Here is a 23,702-nt window from a genome sequence, read left to right on the forward strand (position 1 = left end):
TCTATGCAAGACACAAAAAGGCAGGCAGAAACTGCTTACCCTAAGACTAAGTGGAGGGCGGTTTAGCGGACTGACACCTTTCCATGAAGTCATTTTCCGTAATGCCAAGCCTGTTTTAACCCCAAATGTTCCATTTTTCTTTCCCTGTACTCGGTTGCCTGAACAAATAAAAAAATTAAAATGTTCCAGTTAGTGATACATCCATTTAGAACTACAATATAATCATACCCACACACAGTTGTGATTCACAGGAAGGGATTCACAAGGAGGACAGTGCTGAAACAACCGTTATACTGGCCATATCCGGTTAGAAAATCGTTAGAAAAAAAAAACTGTCAGGTTTATAAAGATCTGTCGAACGTGCATACCATAACACCATAATGTAACGTAATTTTGCCCCCAATTATTGACATATCGATCGATAACTTAAATGGTACTTTTTTTGTTGATCGATTACACAATCAACGAAAATGATGTAAAGATTTTTTGACCTTTGTGAACCCTCCCACTGACAATCATAGTGTCTAATCCCACAATATACATTTATAGTTGATAAAAATCCTTGTAACTCAACACATTCTTTTGTTTGGTCTTGCAAAATGGCGACACTATTTTTAAGGTGCGGCTTTTTTTTTTTTTTAAGCATATTGGAAGTTATACTGGTTAACATTTGCAATATTCTCTATTTCCCTGTATGAACGAAAATTAGCCAACAAGATAGATTTTTCTTTTCATTGCTTGTACTCCCGGGGTTACATTTTATTTTCAATTCTTTATTTAGTGACAGCTCACGGCAACAGTACAGCCAATAAAAATAGTCACAGAGAACATGAATATATAATTCCAAAGACCTGAACAGAAAATCAGCAGTTATCTAGAAAGGATAGGTATGTGGCAATAACAAAACAAATCATTCCAACAAAGTTATGCTTAATCATACCCAAGAACATACACAAAAAAGATTTGTGCCATGAAAGTCAGACGTCTTAGGATAAGAGGAGTATCTGCGCCTCAAGCTGCCCCTTACGTATTTAAACTTTTGCTGCAAAGCAACACAAGAAAGAACTAATAGAAGTGACAAACAGAACAAAAAAAAAAAAACAGAAAAAAAGACCGTAGAGGAAAAAGAGCAGATAGAGGCGAGAGGAAGAGAGCAAGGAAGAGGAAAGAGAGCAAAAAAAAAAGGGGGGGGGGAGGCAGAGAAAAGGCAGGGAGAAATTGGAAAGGCAAGCCAGAGAAGGGGGAATACATTCAACACCATCCCCTCCTAGGCCTACACCAAACCCCACCGGCACAAAAAACAGGACACCCCACCAAGCTACACCACCAGAGAAGCGTGTTCCTCTGAATAAATTTGTGCCAATGATGCCACTTCTTGAGAAATCGTGATCGATCACCCCTCTCTGCTGCCACCATGTCCTCCATCTCATTAATGTCTGCCACTTTCCGCAACTAAACAGAGATGGTCGGAGCTTGAGTTTGTTTCCAAAACAGAGGGATGCAGCTCTTTGCCGCCATCAATAATAAAGGCAAGATACGACTTATCAGGATAGTCATGGTGATGCAGCAGATAAAACACAGGCTCCCGGGCAAGCTCATAATCCGTAAACTTCTGGGCTATGTGATGTACTCCATCCTAGAAAGCCTGCAACCAGTTACAGGACCAGAAAATGTGAAGCAAGGAACCAGTTTCCTCCCCACAGCACCAACAAAGATCACTACAGTGGGAAAACATAGTGTGTAATTTGACAGGTGTGTAATACCAACACGTCAGCAGTTTAAAGCCGGATTCCTGATATTTAGAGCAAACCGATGTTTTACAAGAAAATGTGAGGATCCTCTCCACTTGCGCATCCGTAAAGCTCAGCCCCAGATCTTGTTACCATTTAAAAACATATGGCAGCGTATAAGGAGATGACGGGGACACTAAGAGTTGCTAGGTCTGCGAGATTGCATGGCAAATCGGATAAAGAAGTCTAGGCAATACATTCATTCTGACTATTCTGCAATGTACAAACCAGGAAAACAACCCTCCCTGCCACTTCGCCAAATCCTAATAGCCATCAATAAAACGACGGAAAGTTCAACTGAAAAACATCATCCAGTCTCCCGGCCAGAAAAATACCTAGATATTTGATATGAGCAGTCGTCCATTTAAAAGGAAAATCCGCTTTGAGCAAGGCAGATTGTGAGGACGATAGCGACACCCCCAATGCTTCCGACTTTTGGCAACTGACCTTAAAATAGGAGAGAGTTTTTCAAAAACCCTCAGTTCTGAAAGAAGATTCGGTAGAGATACCAGGGGGTTCGAGAGTGGGGGGCATCCCTGACAAGTGCCATTAGTGATCGCAAAGGGGGTGGAGAGATGGCCATTCACCTTCACAGAGGGGCATGAATAGATAGCTTGCAGCCATCGAACCATCCGCTGCCCCAAACCAATGTGCCCGGGGTTACATTTTAACACGTGCATGCGCTGTAGGTTTTTTTTTTTTTTTTTTTTTTAAAGTTTTCGATTGATTCTACTACCAAAGTTTAGAAAATCTTTTGTTTAAGCTACAAAAATGTTACATGACATTTCGGGTTTTATTTGTCATAAAACTTGGTATTTCAAAAATCGAAATTAGCCCACTAACATTTTGAAAGATGAACGATTGAGCATATCGAATGCTTTTTCGAATGATTTTCTAATTGTATATGGCCAGCATTATTCTGGTTATTCCACAGCTGCCCACATGTGCCGATTTACTGCTAATCAGTCAGACTAGTCAATCTTTTAAAAAGGAATGGCAGAAAGAACCCCAAGACCTCATTCGCATGGGGCATTTTGATCTAAGCCCTGTGCAGGGCCATATTTTACCAGTACAGGGATGCACAAGTATCTTGTGCATTCCTGTGCCGACAGTCCCACTGCTATCTATAGGGACACAGCGGCTACATAGACACATGCGCTGCTCCAAAATGTGACATCCTTGTAGATGTACAGCCCTGAAAACACCCAAGGTGCATTCAGGCCGTGCACCCACACTGATGAGGACTTAATGTACAATTACCTAGGTAGCAAATACATTTTTTTTTCTTTTACCTGTTGGCCGTCGAGAACCCCATTTGTTCCGAAACCACTGAAAGGAATTGGTCTGTGCTCCCCCATTGAAAGCAGTTTTACTTTGTTGTTCCTTGTTCAGCTTGATAATGTCATCTAACAAGAAAAAGAATATCGACAAAAAACTTGGTAAATGCATGGACATCATCAGAATAGTTACCACAAAATATTTATATGTAGTTGCTTTGGGTACAGATGTTCTCCAGGCAAATGAGAGAGATACATTTGTAATACATATATGGGAAATGTTTAACAGCCAAAGGGTTTGTCATTTTCATTGGTTGATCTAATGATCTAGAAACCTCTGCCAGAAGGTTCAGCCAGGTTCCCGACCTCCTTTTCAGCAGCTGAACCACTTTGTCATGAACACATTCCCAGCCTACTGCCTGGACAGAAAAGGAGCTTAATGCTCCTGCTGACATATTAACTAACAGAGCATGTGCACTGCAGCAGAATCTGATTGCCTCAGAGTGCTGACCCTCCCTATCCTATTCTGAATTCTTCTGTACAAGGAGATTACAGAAGATCAATATAAATTCAGGAAATTTCATTTGTATGTTGAAATAAACAATGGGGCTACCATTGTTGATGTCCCATTCTGCAAAAGCTAGTCATATTTGCTCTTCTACTGACCCCACTAAGTCCTCATTCACATGAGTGCCGAGACCTGTATACAAGAATGGGCCACTTTTTTCTGACATCTCTAATCTCCAAGTGCTGCGTGCAGCAGCTGCAAATCACAGGAGTGCAGGTAAGTAGCCCAAAATGCATGCAGTGTGCATTTGACAGCGCTGCATAGGGATAACTATGATCCTTACGGAGTCACATGTATAGAGTATTATAAGATGGCTATGTATACTTCATTTTGTCTCATCAGAGATGCTTCAAGTTGTTTACTGCAAATGGCACACACATATCTAGATGGCAAGTGTGCCAGCAGGCTTGTGTAACAGTTTAGGTGGAGTGTCCGCCTTGGTCCTTTCATGTGGTCTGTTGCTATTTGATAAGAAAGGCTATATAAGCAGAGAAGAACTCTTATGGAAAGTGGAATACAGTGAGGGCGGACACTGAATTTCCCATATATGTATATGCAATAATAAATAAAATACGGAGCCTTAACTCATCTGCAGGTAATTATTCAAGTTTCCTTAAAAATAGAGGAACTTGAGCAGGAGGTACAATCTTTTCTATACAGCACTCATCCACAATCCTGTCACATTAAGGCTAGGTTCACATCTCCGTGTTCCTGCGGGCTGTGTTTTAAGCGGGCACGAGAGCCCATTCATTTGAATGGGCTCCCATTCTCCGGGACATGCAGGGAAGAAGTCCCTGCATTTCTTTGGAAAAACACAGCCCGCACGGGAACCTCTGTTCCCAGTGCGACTGCGATGTCCAGTGCAGGCGGCGTGCCATTAGAATTAATGGCACCCGCCCTTGGGTCCGCATTCCTCTGTGCGGCTGCACGGATTTTTGTGCGGATCTGCAGCGGCATGTAGCTGCTGCATCATAACAGACTTTAATGGACTGCTTGCGTACAGCACTTGTAGGTTAGACGCCAGAAAAAAAAAAAAAATCAGCTCACGGTAAACAGGCCTTGGCGCCTGTGTGACCAGGGCCTAACCCAGCTCAAAGATGCAGATTGGGACTCCTAGCTAGTTCCGGTCTAAATATTGAAGCCAGGGAGTCAATGTAACAATTAGGCAGCTAGCTGTGTTCAATGTGTGTATCACATTTGACAGCCTAGTTTCACCTTCTCTATAATGAGAGAGAGGAAAGATAGAGGTGGCCTGTGGGGGAATAACTTGGTCTCTGGAGAGAAATTTGAGCAGAAACTGTTTTCCAAATTATGCAGCAACCAGTTATTTTTAAGTTGAATATTTAATACATAGCAGTTATTCCTGTTAATCTCTTCACACATAGGGTTATTTCAAAGAAAACCTGCCTTGACAAATAGGGAGACTGCGATTCCTAAGTTCACTTTTTGAAAAGGCTAGTTGTCTGGTTGTCATGCTGATCCACTGGCTTCAATATTTGAGTCCATAACAAATATGTTCTGTATACCTGTTCCAATTTAATTTAACCAAGAACTAAACCCCAACTTTAACATTCCAGGAAACCTGTACTGAGAGAAATATGGAGGCGGCCAATTATTATTATTATTATACAGTATTTATGTAGCGCCAAAGGGTTTGCTCAGCGCTGTACAGTAGCAAGAGGGACAGAACATGAGACAAGACAGTAACAGTACAATACACGAGGGGTTCGAGGGCCCTGCTCTTTCAAGCTTACAATCTAGGAGGGAGGGGAAGGTGGTACAGGAGGAAATGTCTGTGGGGGATGGAGTGGTGGGAGGAGTGGAGGGTGACTTCTTGCCCTCCAGAGGATTTACCCCCCTTTCTTACCAGGCGACTTTTTGCGATACGGCACTGCATTACTTAACTGACAATTGCACAGTCATGCAACGCTGCACATAAATGAAATTTATGTCCTTCTTTCCCACAAATAGAGCTTTCTTTCAGTGGCATTTGCTTGCCTCTGCGTTTTTTTATTTTTTTGCGCTATAAACAATTTAATTTCTAATTTCTTCATAAATTTAGGCCAAAATGTATTCTGCTGAAACAAATCCCAATACATTTAAATTAATTGGTTTATGTGAAATTTACAGCATCTACAAATGGCAGAAGGTATACTGGAATTTTTTTTTTATACAAGTAATGGCGGCAATCAGCGACTTATAGCGGGACTGCGGGGGTATTCTGACACTGGGGGGAACTGACTAACTGCCACTGACATCCCCAGTGACAGTAATACAGTGATCAGTGCTAATAATAATATCTGAGGCGATCAAAGTGTTAACTGTGTGCTGTTTTACTAGGGAAAAATACTGCCGTGTATTTCTCTGCTGTGTAGAAAATACACAGCACCATGTTACTGCTGGCAGGAGAGAGACCTGTGTTGTTTACATAGAGGTCTTTCCTCTGTCAGTGATACTCGGTGATTGCCGAGTGCTGGCGGGGAATCTCTGGCCGGGACCCGGTGATAGACATCTGTAGCCACCAATGGCAGGGTGGTGCACGCAAATGCACCCTCTATATACACACACACACACAAACGATTTTGTGCAGCCCTGTCGCAGCACTTCCGCTATAGGGTGGTCGGGAAGCAGTTAAAGCACTTCCTTATCCTAATACATGTCCCATGAGGCATTGCTTCTCACACATTCACATGTTCCCAGGCACTTACTGACATGTATTGACAATGTACAGAGCTGTACAGGGGTTGGACAAAAATAAAGAAACACTACATGATTTGCAGGTGTGAAAGTGACATGTTTTGCTTTGAAAGCAGAATGTAACATTCTTTTGCTTCCGCTGTGTGATGAGACACCTAGCTAACAGATGGGAAGCCTCACTTTCATCATTCACTGCATGCGCTGCTAGTACTACAGAGTCGTATCAGAACTTACAAAGCTTCAAAGAGGACAAATTGTTGATGCCCGCTTAGCCTCTGTGACTGAAGTTGCCAATTTATTTTCCGTGTCGCAAGGTACAGTATCAAAGGTTATGATGGCATATACAGTTTCTGGGAAAGAATTGACCGAGAAGCATAAGCTCAGTCGATATGGTCAACTGACAAAAGGACATTACAAAGGATTGTGACCAGGAATAAGAAAACAACTGCTGCAAAAGTGACTGCAGAGCTCAATCTCAGTCCCGTTTATAATCCTGCGTATCCAATAATAGTCCCTAATGATGTGAGGATAGTCGTCCACCTCCAACATATGATCCCAGGCCTTTTTTCATACCAATAGAAACTGGCTACCTGTTCCTGATTGCCAAATGATAGCCAAAGCCAGCAAGAAGCTCACAGTCAATTTCCAAGAAGCTGAGGAAAGTATGAATATGATGCTGGCTCTAGTATAATTCACATCTTAAAAAGGAGGTTTACTTAATCTTTTAGCCTGAGTTGCATATAGTTTACTTACCAGCCCTCAGGCCAAGTTCTTGGGGGATGCATATCTCCCAGCTACCCTTGCCTCTGTGTTGTTTCCACTTCCCTACACTGATTTCTGCGCTGGATAGCCTTCCTTGATCCCTTCATCCAACCCTGGCTTTTTCATTCTCTTTCTCCTACCAGTTTTCACTGTAACTCTCCACTTTCCAAGCCACTCTCTACCTCCCTATATTTTCCTGCCTGGAGCTACCTGGTTTAGACCACCTATCCTCTATTTAGGCCCATGAAGGGCCCTCAAGCAACACCTTCCTATAGATTCAGAAAATTTACAGATACAAATATTTCTTCATTTCATCCTGTTTGGTTCCCACCGCTGTCAATCAAATTCTATGATGAGGGCGGGGCTGAGCTGTCTGTGTCTATAGATACAGGCAGAGCGGCTCAGGATTGAGCTTGCAGGTTTGCCACAATAGGAAGCGGTTTAATATGGTGGCACACCAAGAAAAGGAGGAGCCAGGAACCCTGGCGGGGGACTTGAGAAGAAAAGGATTGGGGCCAAGTAAATATAGCACGTTTGTTTACAATAACTTTAAAGTGGAAGTCCAAGCTATAACTATCCACTTTTAAATCTGCTCCCACCTCCCTTCTAACACCTATACTCACTACCCTGTAAAAGGAAGATGCATATAATTACCTATTCTCAGGGCACTCCAGTCTGGTTACGCGATAGACTCTTCTCTCTCAGCTAGCAGCAGCTTCAAGGAAGAGGAGGGACTGCTAACAATGAATTCCCCATAGTGAGCTTATGGGTGACATCATTAATCAAGCATTTTAGCCATTGTCGGTGATCACTTCTCTACCCTGAGGCCAGTTACTAGGGAGATCACGCGACTGGACTGAAGCAGCCTGAGAATAGGCAAATATATGCATCTTCCTTCCAGAGCAGGCATCACTAGATGGTAGACAGTGATCCAGATGCAGATCCCAGTAACAGTCTTATCCAGACTGCAGCCTCGCCAAACAGATGCCTGAGTGTCCTCTTCTGGCCAGCGGCTCACATGCCCCCGCTGTCATCCTCAAGGAAGGGCACAAGATGGGAGGCAGGGTGGGACTTTTCAAGTTAGGAAGCGGGTGCTTGGTTGTTAGGTTGCTGGAAAGTCCTGCTCTTTGTCCATACCTGTCCTGTCTCCCATCTTGTATAAATAGGGTAGAACAGTAAAGGGAGTGCAAGGGGGGGGGGGGGGGGGATAGTGCTGCGATGTGATGAAAGGGACAGGAGATCGATATAATTGCAGGTCTGTGAAGTCAAGAGGAGTCTGTGAACTAAGGGGAGTGGTAATAGGAAGGAAGGCTGTGAATTAACAAAAGGGGGAGGGGGAATATGATGTAAAGAGGACTTTGACAGAAGGATGCGTTGGGGGTGGTCTGTGAGAGTGGGGGGTACTGTGATTGAAGGAAATCTGTGATGGGGGGGTTTGAAATGGGGCAGGTCTGTGGTGTAAATGGTGCCTGTGATGTAAAAGGGGGGGGGGGTGTTATGTTAAGGGGGTTCTAAGAAGGATGTAAAAGGGGGAAACTGTGATGTGAAGGGAGGACTGAGGGCACTAACGTAAGGGTTAGTTCACACTTGTGCATAGATCTATGTTTTTCTGCATTGTCTGTTTCTATGCACAGCAGCTGAGCTGCAGTGCACAAAAATATTGAAATGTCAAAATTACATTTCATTCAAAGTTGAAAAAAAAAAAAAAGACAAAAGTTTGACAAACTTAAATGCGCACCTCCTGGACCTCACACTAACAGATGCCCACACAGTAGAACCCTGCATTTTATCATAAGGGCCAGGATGTTTGGGCCCTAAAAGGGGTGAAGCAGTATGATGTGATGAATCGCCATATTACAATCATGAAACTCAGACCACCACTGGAAGAAAATTTTACTGACTAGACCTTCCTGAATTTTAATTCTCTACCCCTGTTCTAGAGGGTAGTTCGTATAAGCATTAGAAGGGATCCTGGAATTCTACTTTAACTTGCTTAATTTGTGCAAACTCAAAAAAGCTACATTTCCCTATTGTTTATTAATAAAGAAATGTGCTGTGATCAAGAATTTTGAATAGCTCATTGTGGATTTGTATTTAATACCACTCCTCTTACCAGAATATTGGGTTATACCTTCAGCTTCTTATGACTGGAATGGGACCTCTTCTGTTTATCTTTTAGCATGCAACATATACCATCTGACATACATTTCCAGTTCTTATATATTATGTGTTTGACCAACTCCCCCCCCCCCCCTTTCCCCCATTTCTTCCCATATTATATTTCATTTCTACAAGCGTCTCCAATATTTTACGATTGTGGTGCAAGTAGCAGGGAGGTGGTAAATAGCAGTAATGAAAGACTTGTCATTTACATTCTGTGACTCAGACTTGTAAAACTGGAAAATTTGTAGCCTGCTTATATGCCGATATATATGCATCTTGGATTACACAACACAATTTTGTGAAATCTTTATATAAAAAATAAAAATAGTAGGTATGCACAAAAGCCGAAAATTCATGTCCGAAACCAAAAATTCAGAATGCACTTGACCAAAAACCAAAATGTACAGCTTTGTTAAAAATGTATCTTTTTTTATATACATATCCAGTAATGTAAAATAACGAAGTGAAAAAAAAAAATAATATATATGTGTGTGCGCTTGTGTGTATGTATGTATGTGCGGCACAGCCACTTAAAGGAAAAATTCACCTTTTGACAAAAAATAATTAATGCACTTTTTTGCAGGTAAAAAAAAAAATTATTCTCTTGTTGCAGGAGCCTTGTAAGCAGATCGCTGGTGTTATGCAGGACTCCTGCAGACCTGTCAGTATATCTGCTTGCCCGTACATCCTGTACAAGCAAGCTGATATACTCTGACAGGAAGAAATCAATGAACTACCACAGCGGTTTTTTTTTCATTTGGACAGGTAGCAGGAGGAGAAAATCCCCCTGTGAAGAACGCGGTACCTGACCCCTGCTGTTCTCATCAACTCATCAAAAGGACCAGCCAATCTCACACTGTGCTGTCACGTGCGCCATAATGCCACTCTCAGCTGCACCCTGCACAAAGATTTTCCAGCTTGTGGGACCATAATCTAGGTGCAAGCAGCCTGAGAGCGAGTGTCACTGGGTTCCAGACATCCGGTGGACCGGACGCGTGGCGGCGAGCACCTGTGCCCCTGGCCCCAATCCGCTGCCATCTGGGCGGCAGCGGACCCTGGCGGGGCCCCCACGATTCTCCGGTCCCTGCTTGTCGGCCAGGAAAGGCCACAGGACCTTTTTCCCGGAGCCCCGGGACTTGCGGCCTACCCAGCACCCAAAGCCGCGGCCGAACCGGATCGCCGGGCACCGCCGCTCTGTCCCCCGATTCCCGCCGACCTGCCAGCCTCCCCGGGGCCCTCCCCACCAGCCCTGGGTCCATCCCTGACCACCACGAACCAGCTCAGGCCCACTGCTGATTGCTGCTTCGCCACCCAGCCCGCTGGCCTGCCTGTCTCCCTTGAGCCCTCCCCATTGGCTCTGGGCCCACCTCAGGCCACCCTGCACCCAGCTACCAGCACCCAGCTACCACCTCTGGACACCCTGCACCCAGCTACCGGGCACCCAGCTACAACCTCTGGACACCCAGCACCCTGCTACCGGGCACCCAGCTACCTGCACCCGGCACCTAGGGGCTGCTTCAGACCACCCAGCACCCTGCATCAGCCGGCACCCAGCCTCGGACCAGGGACCTCTCCAAGCCACCCAGCAAATTGAGACGTCGCCGCACCTCCGCCACCTGCACCGAGAGGGTCAGCCTCCACTACCAGCTGCCTCCCTGCTCCCCTCCGGGTACCACGCGGCCGGGCACCTACCACCACACAGCCCCGAGCCCTGTCCAATCCGACGGAGTCAAGCCTGCCACGCAGCCTACAGCACCCACTGACGCCAGGCCCTACCGCTCCCACAGACACTGGGCCCCTAGCATCCCTCACTCGCTGGCCCGCAACATCCGCATGCACTGGCTCACTTTGCCCACGGACGTCGAGCCCTTCTGCACCTACCAACGCCTAGCCCACTCTACCTCCAGGCATCCGTCCACACAACCTCCTGCCGCTGGGCCCTTCAGCACCTTCAACGCCTCCCGTCGCCGTGCCCTCAGCACCCGACGCCTGGCCTCAACATTTTCAGTCACCGAACCGCCAGCATCACCAGACGCCGTGCCTACCAACACCCCCAGACATCGCACCCTACGACCCCTCCGCTCGCCGAACCACTGTACCCACTGAAGACGTGCCACAGCACCCACGGACGCCAGCTCACTGCATCCACAGACTGCAACCAGCCAGCTGCTGACCCAGCTGCCCTCCACTCTCACCTTCCCCCCTACAGGAGGACTCAAATGGACTCCTCCATGGCGATACAGACTCTCCACATCACCATGCCCTGACCTGTACCCCCTCACCTCCCCCGACCTGACCAGCACCCTGCTCACCCCAACATGCCACCTGCATTCTTCCTCCTCGTATTTTTCTCCTCTATCCCAAAAATCGCCTCCCTCTACCCGCCTACCCCCCCAAATTGGCTCTACATTGCCCCTTCACTTCTCCCCTCTCCCCACTACAGCACTCACCACCTCCTCCTGCTACTCCACTCCCTCGTCGACCCACGTGCACCACTATCAGACCCACACGCTCCTGCACTTCCCGTTCCCATGCCACCTTCCTCACCCTCCTCCTTCTGCTATCCGCTGGGGACATCTCCCCGAACCCTTGGCCCTTCACCACCTCACCCCCCTGCTCCCACCAGCCGCCGCAACCCCCTCAACCTCATACCTGTACCCCTACTCCCCGCATCCATCCCCCTCTCTCGGTTGCACTCCTGACGCCCGCTCGGTTTGCAACAAGCTTACCGCCATCCATGACCTCTCTATCTCCCACTCCCTCAACCTCCTAGCGGTCACCGAGACCTGGGTACAGGCCACTGACTCTACCTCCCATGCGGCACTCACCCATGGAGGTCTCATCTGGACCCATTCACCCAGACCGAGCGATCGCAGAGGTGGTCGTGTCGGCTTGCTCCTATCACCACTGAGCACCTTCCAGGTCCTCCCTAACCCCCCCTCTCTATCCTTCTGCTCCTTTGAGACTCACTGCATCCGGCTCTTCTCCCCCACCCCCCTAAGGATCGCAGTGATCTACAGGCCTCCTGGATCCATACCCCGCTTCCTGGATGACTTCCCGGCCTGGCTTCCCTTCTTCCTCTCCTCTGAGCTACTGACCATCATCCTTGGGGACTTCAATATCCCCATCAACGACAACATCCCGGCTACTTCCCAACTCCTCCACCTAACATCCTCCTACGCGCTCACACAATACACTCAATCCTCCACCCACATCGATGGGAACACCCTGGACCTCGTCTTCTCCCACCTCTGTACCCTCAACCAGTTCACTAACACCCCCTTCCCTCTCTCCGACCACCACCTCCTCACGTTCTCCATCTCCCCTTCCCCTAACTCCCCCCCCCAAGGCGCTAGCCGCAACCTCCGCAACCTGAACCCGGCCCCCCTCCACTCGGCTGCCGTCACTGTCATGTCCTGACCTAGCCACCACCACATACGACTCACTGTCAGCTGCCCTAGACTCTCTGGCACCCCTAACCACACGCAACATCAAACCTAGACCGCTCCAACCATGGCAGAACGACCATACTAAATGCCTCAAAAGTCGCAGTCGCGCGCTGGAGAGACTATGGCGCAAAACCAGGTCCCCTAGAGCGTTCTCCCTCTATCTGCCTTCCTCACCTACACCTCCTCCCTCCACGCCACCTAGCAGGCCTACTTCGTAAACCTGATCAACACCCTCTCCACCTGCCCTCACCGACTCTTCTCCACCTTCAACTCCCTGCTCGCTCCCCCCCCTCCCTCACTCACCGCCAACGAGATTGCCACCCATTTCCACAACAAGATTGACGCTATCCATAAGGACATAGTCAACTCGCAATCTACCTCCCCACCTAGCCTCCCCCCCCCCCCCCATCACCCCCTCATCTCTCCCCTCCTCTGACCTCGCTACCGCACTGCCCCCTACCTCACCCAAGGTCCCGCTTACCGTAACCCCCCCAGCACTGCACTCCTTCAACCCTGCTACCACTGAGGAAGTCACCAGGGTCTTCTCAGAAGCCCGCCTCACTACCTGCCCCCTGGACCGTATCCCCTCTCAACTCCTCCGGTCACCCCCCTCTTCCCTCATCCGCTCCCTCACCCACATCTTCAATCTCTCCCTCTACTGGCGCATTCCTCTACCCCCTAAAGCATGCGCACATCACCCCCATACTCAAAAAGCCCTCCCTGGACCCCACAGACCCAAACAACCTCAGACCCATATCCCTGCTGCCACTCATTTCCAAGCTCCTTGAGCGCTTAGTCTACGATCGCCTGAGAGCCCACCTAACTGACATCAACCTCCTTGACCCACTACAGTCCGGCTTCCATCCCCAACACTCCACCGAAACTGCCCTCCTCAAAATCATTAACGACCTACTAATCACCAAAGCCAAAGGCGACTACTCTGTCCTCCTTCTCCTGGATCTCTCTGCGGCCTTCGACACAGTTGACCACCCCCTTCTCCTTAATAAACTACTCTCCCTTGGCATCAGAGAAACCGCTCTCTCCTGGTTCTCCTCTTACCTATCCTGACACTCCTTCAGCGTTTCCTACAACGGTGCCACCTCCCCTTCCCTCCCCCTCTCTGTTGGGGTCCCCCAAGGCTCTGTCCTTGGACCCCTTCTCTTTTCCATCTACACCTCCTCCCTTGGCAAACTCATACACTCCCACGGCTTCAACTATCACCTCCGCCCTGATGACACTCAAATCTACCTCTCCACCCCTCTCCTCACCCCCTCAGTCTCCGCCCGCATCACTCACCTCCTAAATGACATCTCAGACTGGATGTCGCTCTATTTCCTCAAGTTTAACCTCTCCAAAACCGAGCTCCTCGTCTTTCCCCCTGCCCATGCCCCCCCCCATCCTATCCATCACTACCAACACCACCATCAATCCCGTCCAGCAAGCCAAAGTCCTAGGCGTCACTCTGGACTAAAACCTTTCCTTCCAACCTCATGTCAAATCACTTACAAACACATGCTGGCTCCACCTCCCCCACATCGCCAAGATACGCTCCTTCCTTACCCCAGACACCACTAAACTACTCGTTCACTCCCTGATTATCTCACGCCTTGACTACTGCAACTCCCTTCTCACCGGCCTACCCCAGTGCAGGCTCTCCCCGCTTCAGACCATCCTGAACTCAGCGGCCAGACTCATCCACCTCACCAACTGCTCCACCTCTGCCACCCCCCTCTGTCATTCCCTCCACTGGCTCCCGGTTGCCCAACGCATCAAATTCAAACTACTGACTCTGACCTACAAAGCCATTCACAACACTGCCCCTACCTACCTCACCAACCCGATTCCCAAGTACCACCCTACCCATACCCTTCGCTCCTCACAGGACCTCCTTCTGTCTTGCTCCCTGGTCTCCTCCTCCCACGCACAACTGCAAGACTTCTCCAGGTCCTCCCCCATCCTCTGGATCTCACTGCCCCAATCCATCAGATTGTCGCCTTCCCTCCTCACCTTCAGGCGCTCCCTGAAAACCCACCTCTTCAGGGAAGCCTACCCCACCCTTACCTAACAGCCGTCCTCCATTTCTCCTACCACTCCATCCCCCACAGCCACTTCCTCCTGTGCCACTACCCCCTCCCTCCTAGATTGTAAGCTCGAAAGAGTAGGGCCCTCTAACTCCTCGTGTGCTGTTCGCTGTTGCTGTGCTGTTTCATGTATTGTCCCCGCCCCTCTATTGTACAGCGCTGAGCAAACCCTTTGGCGCTATATAAATTTGATGTAATAATAATAATAATTAGGCAATTAACCCCTCAACCTCCAAGCTGCCACCAGATTTGGGACTATCAACTAGTGTTGCACAGAAATGAAAATTCTGGTGCCGAAACTGATACCAAAAATTCAGAATGCATGTGTTCGAAACTGAACTGAAACTGAAATGTCTGCGTATGTGGGGGTGGGGAGGCTCCAAATTTTTTCTATTTTTTTTTCTACTTTCATGAATATTTTTTTTTCAACTTATGATTTTATTGCTATCACATAGGGGACCAATAGTCCCTTATGTGATAGCATATGAGTGACAGGCCATCTTTGTAAGGGGGAGGGGGTGGGCAGTGTGTGCAAGGAGGGGGCAGGAGAGGAGCAGAGTATACAGTGAGGGAGCAGTGTATACAGAGAGGCTCCCTCACTGGCTGTCACTATATGTCAGTGCCGGTTTTTAAATGCAATTTCCGGCTTTTTTTTTCTTCACTATAGCTCAGAGAAAAACTATTTTAGCTTGGGGAAAGAAACTAAAAAGAAACTTTGTTTCTTTTAACTCGGGGAAAGTGACAGGTCATTCTCAGAGCTATAGTGAAGAAAAAAAAGCTGGTAATTACATTTAAAACCGGCACTGACATATAGTGACAGCCAGTCACTGTATACACTGCTCCTCCCCTGCCTTTCTCCGCCGCCCCCTAACATCTGCAGTACACACAGCCCCCTGTATCAGCTAAAAATGCTGATAGGGCTATTTTCAGTCGATATGTTTAGGTCGAAATTTTGGTGCATCCCTACTATCAACCCTTCACAATGTTAGCAAGAACAAATGTGAACAATAAACATCTGTGACACACACACTGTCACCACAGACAAGTATATTCAGAGGATTATTATATACAGTAGCACTCTTCAAGAGAGTTTGCATTAAAACCCTTAAAGATAATTTTAACACTTTTCAAAATAGGGTTAATTAATGAAAAGGTCAAATGGTACAATTAAAATATTTACAGAAAGGGATGTTACAAAAAAAATAAAGAGAATAAAGCAACAGAGAAATAAAAGAAAGGAGTTAAGAAGGGAGAATACTTGCAAATTCCTGGTTTTAGAGTTTTGAGTCCAATTGTCCGAGCACAAACATTGCCTTGGCTCTCAAGTCCGTTAAGATGTTCCTTGGTTGATGTTAAACGTGAGCTCAATACTAGATCCGGTCAGTCCCTTTTCTATGATATCAACCGGGAACAACTGACCAATCGGATGGGTGCTAGGAGGTCACCAAATATATGACCAAGTCCCAACTACAGTTTCATACTAATATTAACTTCCAATACGTGCAGGTGGTATTCTAGCAAATGGCAATTATTATTCAGAATTTCGAACCCAGGGATACCTAACACAGTGTACCTTTGTCACCCAGGAGTGAAGAAACTGGTTTCTCCCCTTTCCTATGTGCCAACATAGTTATATGTGACCTTGATTTGTTTGATAGGATATTCCCTATTCAAATATATTATGGATATTAATGTTCCCTGTCCCTCTTGAATTCTATGAATTGTATGTGGAAACTGTTACAGGTGGAATAAGCGTTTTATGGCATGCTCTGCATTCCTAGAGCTCTAATGGCCTTACAGGTCATGTGTTACTGCTTGACTGAGTTATTATTGTTTTACGATAGGGCAGAGGAAAGGGTTTTCCATGGTTCATGGAAACAGAAATCCTGCCAATAGTAATTAGCAGTTTACTGCCTGGCCAGCTCTGTGTTTTAATTAAGATAAGAGGTTCTTTTGACGTTTGTTAAAAGTTACAGCTACAAATTCCACAGTTTTAGGAGGAGAGAGGGGAGGAAGTGGAGTGGAGGAAACTAGAGTGTTCAAAATCTGGTGCAGTTCTGCATAGAAACCAATCAGTTTCCAGGTTTTGTCAAAGCTTAACCACTTTCCTTCCGCCCTATAGCAGAGGTACTGCTACAGGGCGGCAGAGCTGCGCAAAATCAAGTATGTGTAAGTGATTTGCATTTCTGGGTACAGGCGCAAGCGGTATCAATCTCCGGGTCCTGCCCAGCGATTTCTGGCTGGCACTCGGCGATCATGGGGCAAATCTTACAGGGGAGAGACCTGTGTGTAAACAACACAGGTATCTCTCCTGTCAGCATGGACATTCTGCTTTGGATCTCTCTGCAAAACAGAGAGATACAAAACAGCATGCCTCCCTAGTAAAACACAATACAGTGCATACAGTAAAAACACACACTGCACACAGTTAACCCTTTGATCACCCCAAATGTTAACTCCTTTCTGCCCTGTGTCATTAGTACAGTGTCGGTGCTTTTTAAAAATGTAAACAAAGGTCCATATTTGTCAATCCTGAGTAAAAAGTCACAAAGTGCGTCTAGAGAAAAATGGGTATACCGGATGTTAATTGTTTGCCATTTTTCTCTAGACGCACTTTGTGACTTTTTACTCAGGATTGACAAATATGGACCTTTGTTTACATTTTTATGGCTATCCTATTCATTTTATGCTATTCTATTTACTATTTTATGCTATCCTATTCATTAATTCATGAGCTGTTTTTAGCGTATTAATAAGGGTGTTTTTACATTAGAATATATTTCCTTTTTTATTCATTTAAATGCGTATTTTTATGCATATTACTGATTGCTGAATTTTGAGCACCTTCATATGCCATGGGCAAATTAGTGTTTTCTCCGATATCTCACCAAATGGTGATTAATCACTTATCAAGGGGACTTGCAATTCACCATTATATCCCCGGGATTATACCACTAATTAGTGGCATTTAGCGTTCCATTTTATCTATGGATCGCTGGGTACTAATATGTCCCAGCTATCTTTTTAGTCTCTAAATGCCGGTTTATTGGCATTTTTTGATTAGGATGATTATTGCACATTAGAGTTTTGTACCTTGCTCTTTTAAATGTATCTTTTTTAATTTTACTGTTAGTATTATTGCACTTTCTGTGACATTTATTTTAATTAATAGATTTGAGGACCTGGAACACCCTTTATACCGTGGGTATATTAGTTTATTCCCCTTCTCTGTCACCAAGCTTGGTGCTACATTATTTAGGGAAGTGGTTTGTAGCTGTCCTGACTGGATGTAAACCAGGATTCCTATATTGATTATCTCCCCTGGGATCGTGAGCCATCAGTTCTGGCTCAAATGCACTGTTCTATGTGCTCTGTCAGCGGTATGTAATGCATTACAGCTGACAGTTCCAGATATCCACGGCAAAATGGCGCTTAGCCGCGCGCGCATGCGCAGTTGCCCGGTCTCTCCGAAAATGGCGGCGAGTCAGTGCGCATGCGCGACTCCCGTTCTTTGCTATATGAAGATTTGGCGTCTATCACAGAGCTGTCAGTATCCCCTCTGATGATGTGCCTTAGCACGAAAGGCCTCAGGAGGAACTGACAGCCTGTGACGCCTTATTGCCGCCCAGACCACGAGGAAGTCTGGCGGCTTCTTCATTCAGGGTCAGTGGTTTTGCTTTTTATGTTATTCACTTTATATGTCTGGCCATCTGCCTAGCATCACTACTGATATACCCTGCACTGTTTATTACCAATAAAAGTTATCTTTTGAAATACTACACTATGGGTACTCTCCCACTCTTTGCCCCTTATTGAGGGGTCAGCAGACACCGTTTTCCACTTCATCCAGAGGAGGGAAGCCTTCACCTGGAGTCTGTATCCGGCCGATCTATCCCGATGCTTGGGAGGTTCTGTGAGCCCAGCTGACCATCGCATGATAACACCCCTTCCTGAGGGAGATCGATACTCTGCAGAATTGATTAAACATACGCGCATTTCCTATGCGCGGTCGGTGAGTGCGCACTTCTGCCATTTATTCCGGATTTCTCATAAGCTGTGTCCAATCTACTTTATCGTTGATTCTATGAACTTTTGATAACCAATTTCAGAACAAACTTTTTAGATTGAATTTTCTAGACCAGAACTTTCTAGATCGAATTTTCTGTTTATTTTTAGCGCTGCACTTTACTTATCTATCTTCACTTGAGGCTGTTGTGATCTCCTTTCAGTGCTTTAGCTGCTTATATATTTTTTATTGTTATACAAGAAGCGCTCGCTACATCTTTTATAGCTATATAAATCCTGTATAATAATAATCATAATCTTCTTGAAAGATGCAGACTTTTTTCTGTACCACTGCTTGAAGAAAGTGTCCTCTAAAAACTGGCAGTAGGTTTGGGAGTTGATTTTAAGTCCATCTTCAACCCGAAAAGGTCCAACTAGCTCATCTTTAATAATACCATATCAGTACCCCACCTCCACCTTGCTGAAGTGGAGCTCTGTGCCTGTTACTGATCCAGCCATAAGCCCATCAAGAGTCACTCATCTCTTCAGACCATAAAACCTTTGAAAAATCTGTCTTCAGATATTTCTTGGCCCAGTCTTGACGTTTCAGCTTGTGTCTTGTTCAGTGGTGGTCGGGTTTCAGCCCTCGTAACCTTGGCTCTGAGCATCTTGTACTTCTGGGCACTACAGGTAAGTTGCAGTTCTGGAATATGACAGCACTGGAGGAGAACGAATTTCTGGTATCTTCACGTTTGATTCTTTTTAAATCTTTGGCAGTTAATTTGTGCCTTTTTTCTCAACACGTTTCTTGCGACCCTATTGACTATTTGCAACAAAACATTTAATGGTTCTGTGATCACGCCCCAATATCTTAGTAATTTCAAGAGTGCTGCATCCCTCTGAAAGACTTTTTAAAATGTTTGACTTTTCAGTCAGTTAAATCTCTTTTTTGGCCCATTTAGCCTGAGGAAAAGAAGCTGCCTAATAATTATGCACACCTTGATATATGGTGGTGATCTCCTTAGGCCACACCCTCCCGCCTTACACAAATACACATCACCTGATATGCTTAATAAGCATGGTGATTTAGTCACAATACTCGCTTGCCTAATTATTGTGCACATAGTATATCTGACTTGCTGCAGCTTTCAAAACACACTATAAGTTGCTCAAAGCATGCAGGGAAATCAGTGTATGCAAAAGCTTGTACAACTGTGAAAGAGTGTACAATGAGTTCAGCTTAAGGGCTTGTTGAGACATGTGGCAAAGACTACTGCTCCTCTAAGATTGTTGCCCAGATTGCTTTTCAGAGATGTTTGACAGGCGGCGAGGAGGAAATATGTTGCCTCCTCACTGCCTGATTCAACACTTTAAAATTACACTACCAAGCTGCAATTGCATGCATTACACGCGATTGTAAGGTGGTCCCATAGACCTGCATTAGTTGCATTTGGCAGTAGCAACACCTGCTAAAAGTGACATGTGTACAGCCATGAACAGCTACATGTCTCTGTTCAGGAAAGCAGTTGGGAGGCAGTAAAAACGTGGCTCAACCACCTGGATTTATTGCCCCAGGCCACATGTGAACCTGCCATAAGGGCCAGTTCACACTAAATGCATTTTAGCTGCTTTTTTTTCTGCATCCAAAATGCACAGAAAGTAGGTCATATGGTTGTCAATCTCAAAGCTCACATCAGTGCTTGCAGTTCCAGTGTGTTCCGGATGCAGGAAAAAAGTAGAACATGCTGCATTTTTTCTGCACAAAACTGTACTGGAACGCGGTAAAATGCATCAGAATGCACCAAAAACACACTGGAACACACATCCCTATTTAGGGAAAAAAAGGAAAAATGAACTGGAATGTATAAAAAAAAAGCGTAAAAATGCACCAGAACGCTCCAAAAACGTGCATGCAGAAATGCATCTGGAAAGCATCTGGACTGCATTTCTATAGTGTAAACCGGCCCCAACACCCCGGTCGCACCGATCCCGACTTTGAAACTGATTTCGAAGTCAGATGGCATGCAGATTTGAGGTGCGATTTGTAAGACATCTGACACAGATGTTTATGCAAATCGCACCAAAAGTAGTGCATGCATTACTTTAGAAATCATTGCGACCAAGTCGGAACCACACCGATATGACTTCTGTAACTGCAGACAATAGGGTGCAACTTGCATTGCGATTTGCAAGTCTTATGGCATGTGGCTCATCGAGGCTCAATAGTTCAAAGCTCTCCAGTGAATCCATCATAAAATAATCACTGCACTCCAGGCTGTTGCAATGTTTCCTATTCCTGCCTAAAAAAGGCAGTGCCAAGACTTTATAGAAATGACAAATTAATAATTTTTGTACTGTCTGGTCCTTGTCATTTTTAAACAAATTACTGATTAAAACTAGGTTTTTCACATTTATGTACTGTGCTCCCTTTTTTCTATGCCATTAGGGCCTACTCACACAAGCATGTAGAAAACAGTGCCACGCCAACACCTCTCCTCCTTCCTTCTGTCGGTTCTCCCCCCACAGAAGATGTCAGCCCCACTAGGAGCACATTGCCCTCCATGTAACAATCACAATCAGTGGTCTACAACTGAGCCCAATCAGGGTGAAAAGGCAGGGACTGTAACTGGAGCCTCTGTTTGCTACCAGCGGATGTGGTTGATCTATGTGGCATATACCCCCCCCTCCTAATTTTGCTATTGGGATTATACACACCAGCAGCCACATTGTAATGGAGTGCTGATGCAGTGATAACATCGCACTTCACGGTTTACTTTTTTCTCAACTTTATTGGTATTTCACAAACTGACATTCCATTAATGTTTATTCACCGCAACATGTATGATGTGAGGTTGTGCACTGCTAAATGATGGAGTGGAAAATAGGACATGTCCTACTTCTGATCAGCACACACTGACACAGTGTGAACAGAATAAATAGGACATAAGGACACAATCTGCACTGGGGCCACAGTTGGCAAGGGGGCCCAGCACTGCCCAACTCTCCTGGTGGGCCCTTAGGCCTTGGTTCACATCTATGCAGGTTTGTGGCCGGTGTTTGCGCGGGCAAGGCAGCCCATTTATTTGAACAGGCTGCCATGCCTGCATTTATGCAAAAAAAAATGGATGCATCTTTAACAAAACATGGCCACAGGGAAATCACATGGTGCTTTTTTACCTGCGATTCCTGCACCCACACTGCTTTTTTAGATGTATGGGGATTCCATTAAGAATGAATGGCAGCCTCGTGTGTGTTGACTGTGGGTATCACTGCAATTCCCACACCCGCAAACCACTCACATAAATGTGAAGCAGGCCTTTGGCCCCTTTCACACAGGGTGGAATCCATTCCGTTTACAGATCGGGCAGATGACAGGTCTGTGTCCACTCAGTTCCTGCAGTATGGTCACGGACAGACCCCACTCTGTTCTATGGGTGTAAACAGATTCTGTGGTCTGTTTACATCTGACTACTTCCGATCTGATCCGAGATCCCCTTCTGTTTTTATTTTCTTTTTAGTGGACCGGACCTGGAGGTAGGCAAGCTTAAACAGATACTAGTCCATTTCCACAGGAATGCATGGACCTTCCGATCGAGTCTGCCTGAAAACCTGACTGATAGACCCGATAGGATCATCCGTGTGAAAGGGGCCTAATGGTGCAAATTCGGAGTTAGCGCTCACTTTGTAGCTGGTGATTTGTGCGGATGATGTTCATCAGGATACATAACCCCAGGAATAGGTGACAACAATGGTAGCCGTCTCCCTGTACAGTGTAGGTGGCCCAGAGAAGTGTAAATCATGGCTGATCCCAGTCATTGGCTGCACTAGCCTGGCTGGTGGGAATGGTATTTCCAGCTACTGACACTGGGAGGTAATGATTCTCCTCAGACCAGCAGGATCTCACAGTCTCCCCATCACACATATGAAGAGACTCTGTATGGATGACACACGGCCCTGCATACTGACAGGGATCAGGGATCCTCAATGTCTTCCCGCTCCCCAGCGCACCGCACACTGCCCCGTGTCTATGAATACACATACATACATACCGAGAGACATGTCGATCTTGTCAATGACTTCATTCGTGTTGGCTGTTTGCGGCACCATCCTGGTGTCCGCCTAGAAGACTCCTTGCACAAGCCGGCTTCTCCCCGTGTATATGACAACGCTCTCCCTACTTCTACTACAGCTCCAATCTCCCGTGACTAGGCCTCAACCAGCAACTCAGGGCAAACCGGAATCACGTAACCGGAATGTTCCCCCACACTGCCCTCTACTGGCCCTGAGTACTACCGCTCTGATTCTCAAAGCAGGCTTCTGGATGCAGGTGCGCATGCGTGCTACGATTCATGTGGCGTTCAAGCTATTGTAATAGGATGGATGTTCTTGAAACTATAGAAGCCAGACAGCAGTTCATGAAAATGTGTTAAAGTGGAAATATAGGCACAGTTTTGTTTTTCATTTTGGATAGAGTTAGGCCCTATTCACACCAGAGTGTTTTGTAACTCAAAGCTCCAAAACGCTGAGGGAGAAAAAAAAATCAATATCACTCTGTGGAGATGGTTCACATCTCCACCCAAAGTCACCTGAAGCAGAACGCCTAAAGCTCCAAAATGTTTTGGAGCTACTTATGTAGTTGCTGCATTTTTGGTGCTTTTTCATACCCATTGAAATACATGAAATTGTGCAAATCACGCGTTTTCATGCGCTTTAGCGCGTTGTCACTTCACTTCCTGTCCTGAAGCCATATCAGGAGGTGAGAGGAAATACTTCCAAACTGAGGAATTTCCTAGTTGTCCCCAGGATCACCAGAACTAGTGTCCCCATTGGAAGATTTCCCGACTATTCCTGTTCTGGTGTCAACCCAAAATTTGGGATTTTTTGTTTACTTTTTTTTTTTCTATTTAGGT

General features: G+C 46.1%; 1 protein-coding gene across 2 annotated transcripts in view; it reads right to left on the reverse strand.

Annotated features, from left to right (window-relative positions):
* The window catches only part of FYTTD1 (forty-two-three domain containing 1), a 44,985-nt gene extending 21,917 nt beyond the window's left edge, over nucleotides 1-23,068 (reverse strand). Inside the window, exons 1-3 of one of the 2 annotated variants that reach the window (XM_089685445.1) lie at nucleotides 22,842-23,068; nucleotides 3,083-3,196; nucleotides 40-158 (exon numbers count right to left, since the gene is read on the reverse strand). In XM_089685445.1, coding sequence (XP_089541571.1) covers nucleotides 40-158; nucleotides 3,083-3,196; nucleotides 22,842-22,899 — 291 coding nt within the window. In that variant the 5' untranslated portion in view covers nucleotides 22,900-23,068. The remainder of the gene's footprint in view (nucleotides 1-39; nucleotides 159-3,082; nucleotides 3,197-22,841) is intronic. The other variant, XM_089685444.1, reaches the window with a different exon arrangement.
* Between the last annotated feature and the right edge of the window lie 634 nt (nucleotides 23,069-23,702).

The sequence above is a fragment of the Staurois parvus genome, unplaced genomic scaffold (genome assembly GCF_062004578.1).
Source record: "Staurois parvus isolate SC_StPar_1 unplaced genomic scaffold, SC_StPar_1.0 ptg000376l, whole genome shotgun sequence".
Taxonomy (NCBI): domain Eukaryota; kingdom Metazoa; phylum Chordata; class Amphibia; order Anura; family Ranidae; genus Staurois; species Staurois parvus.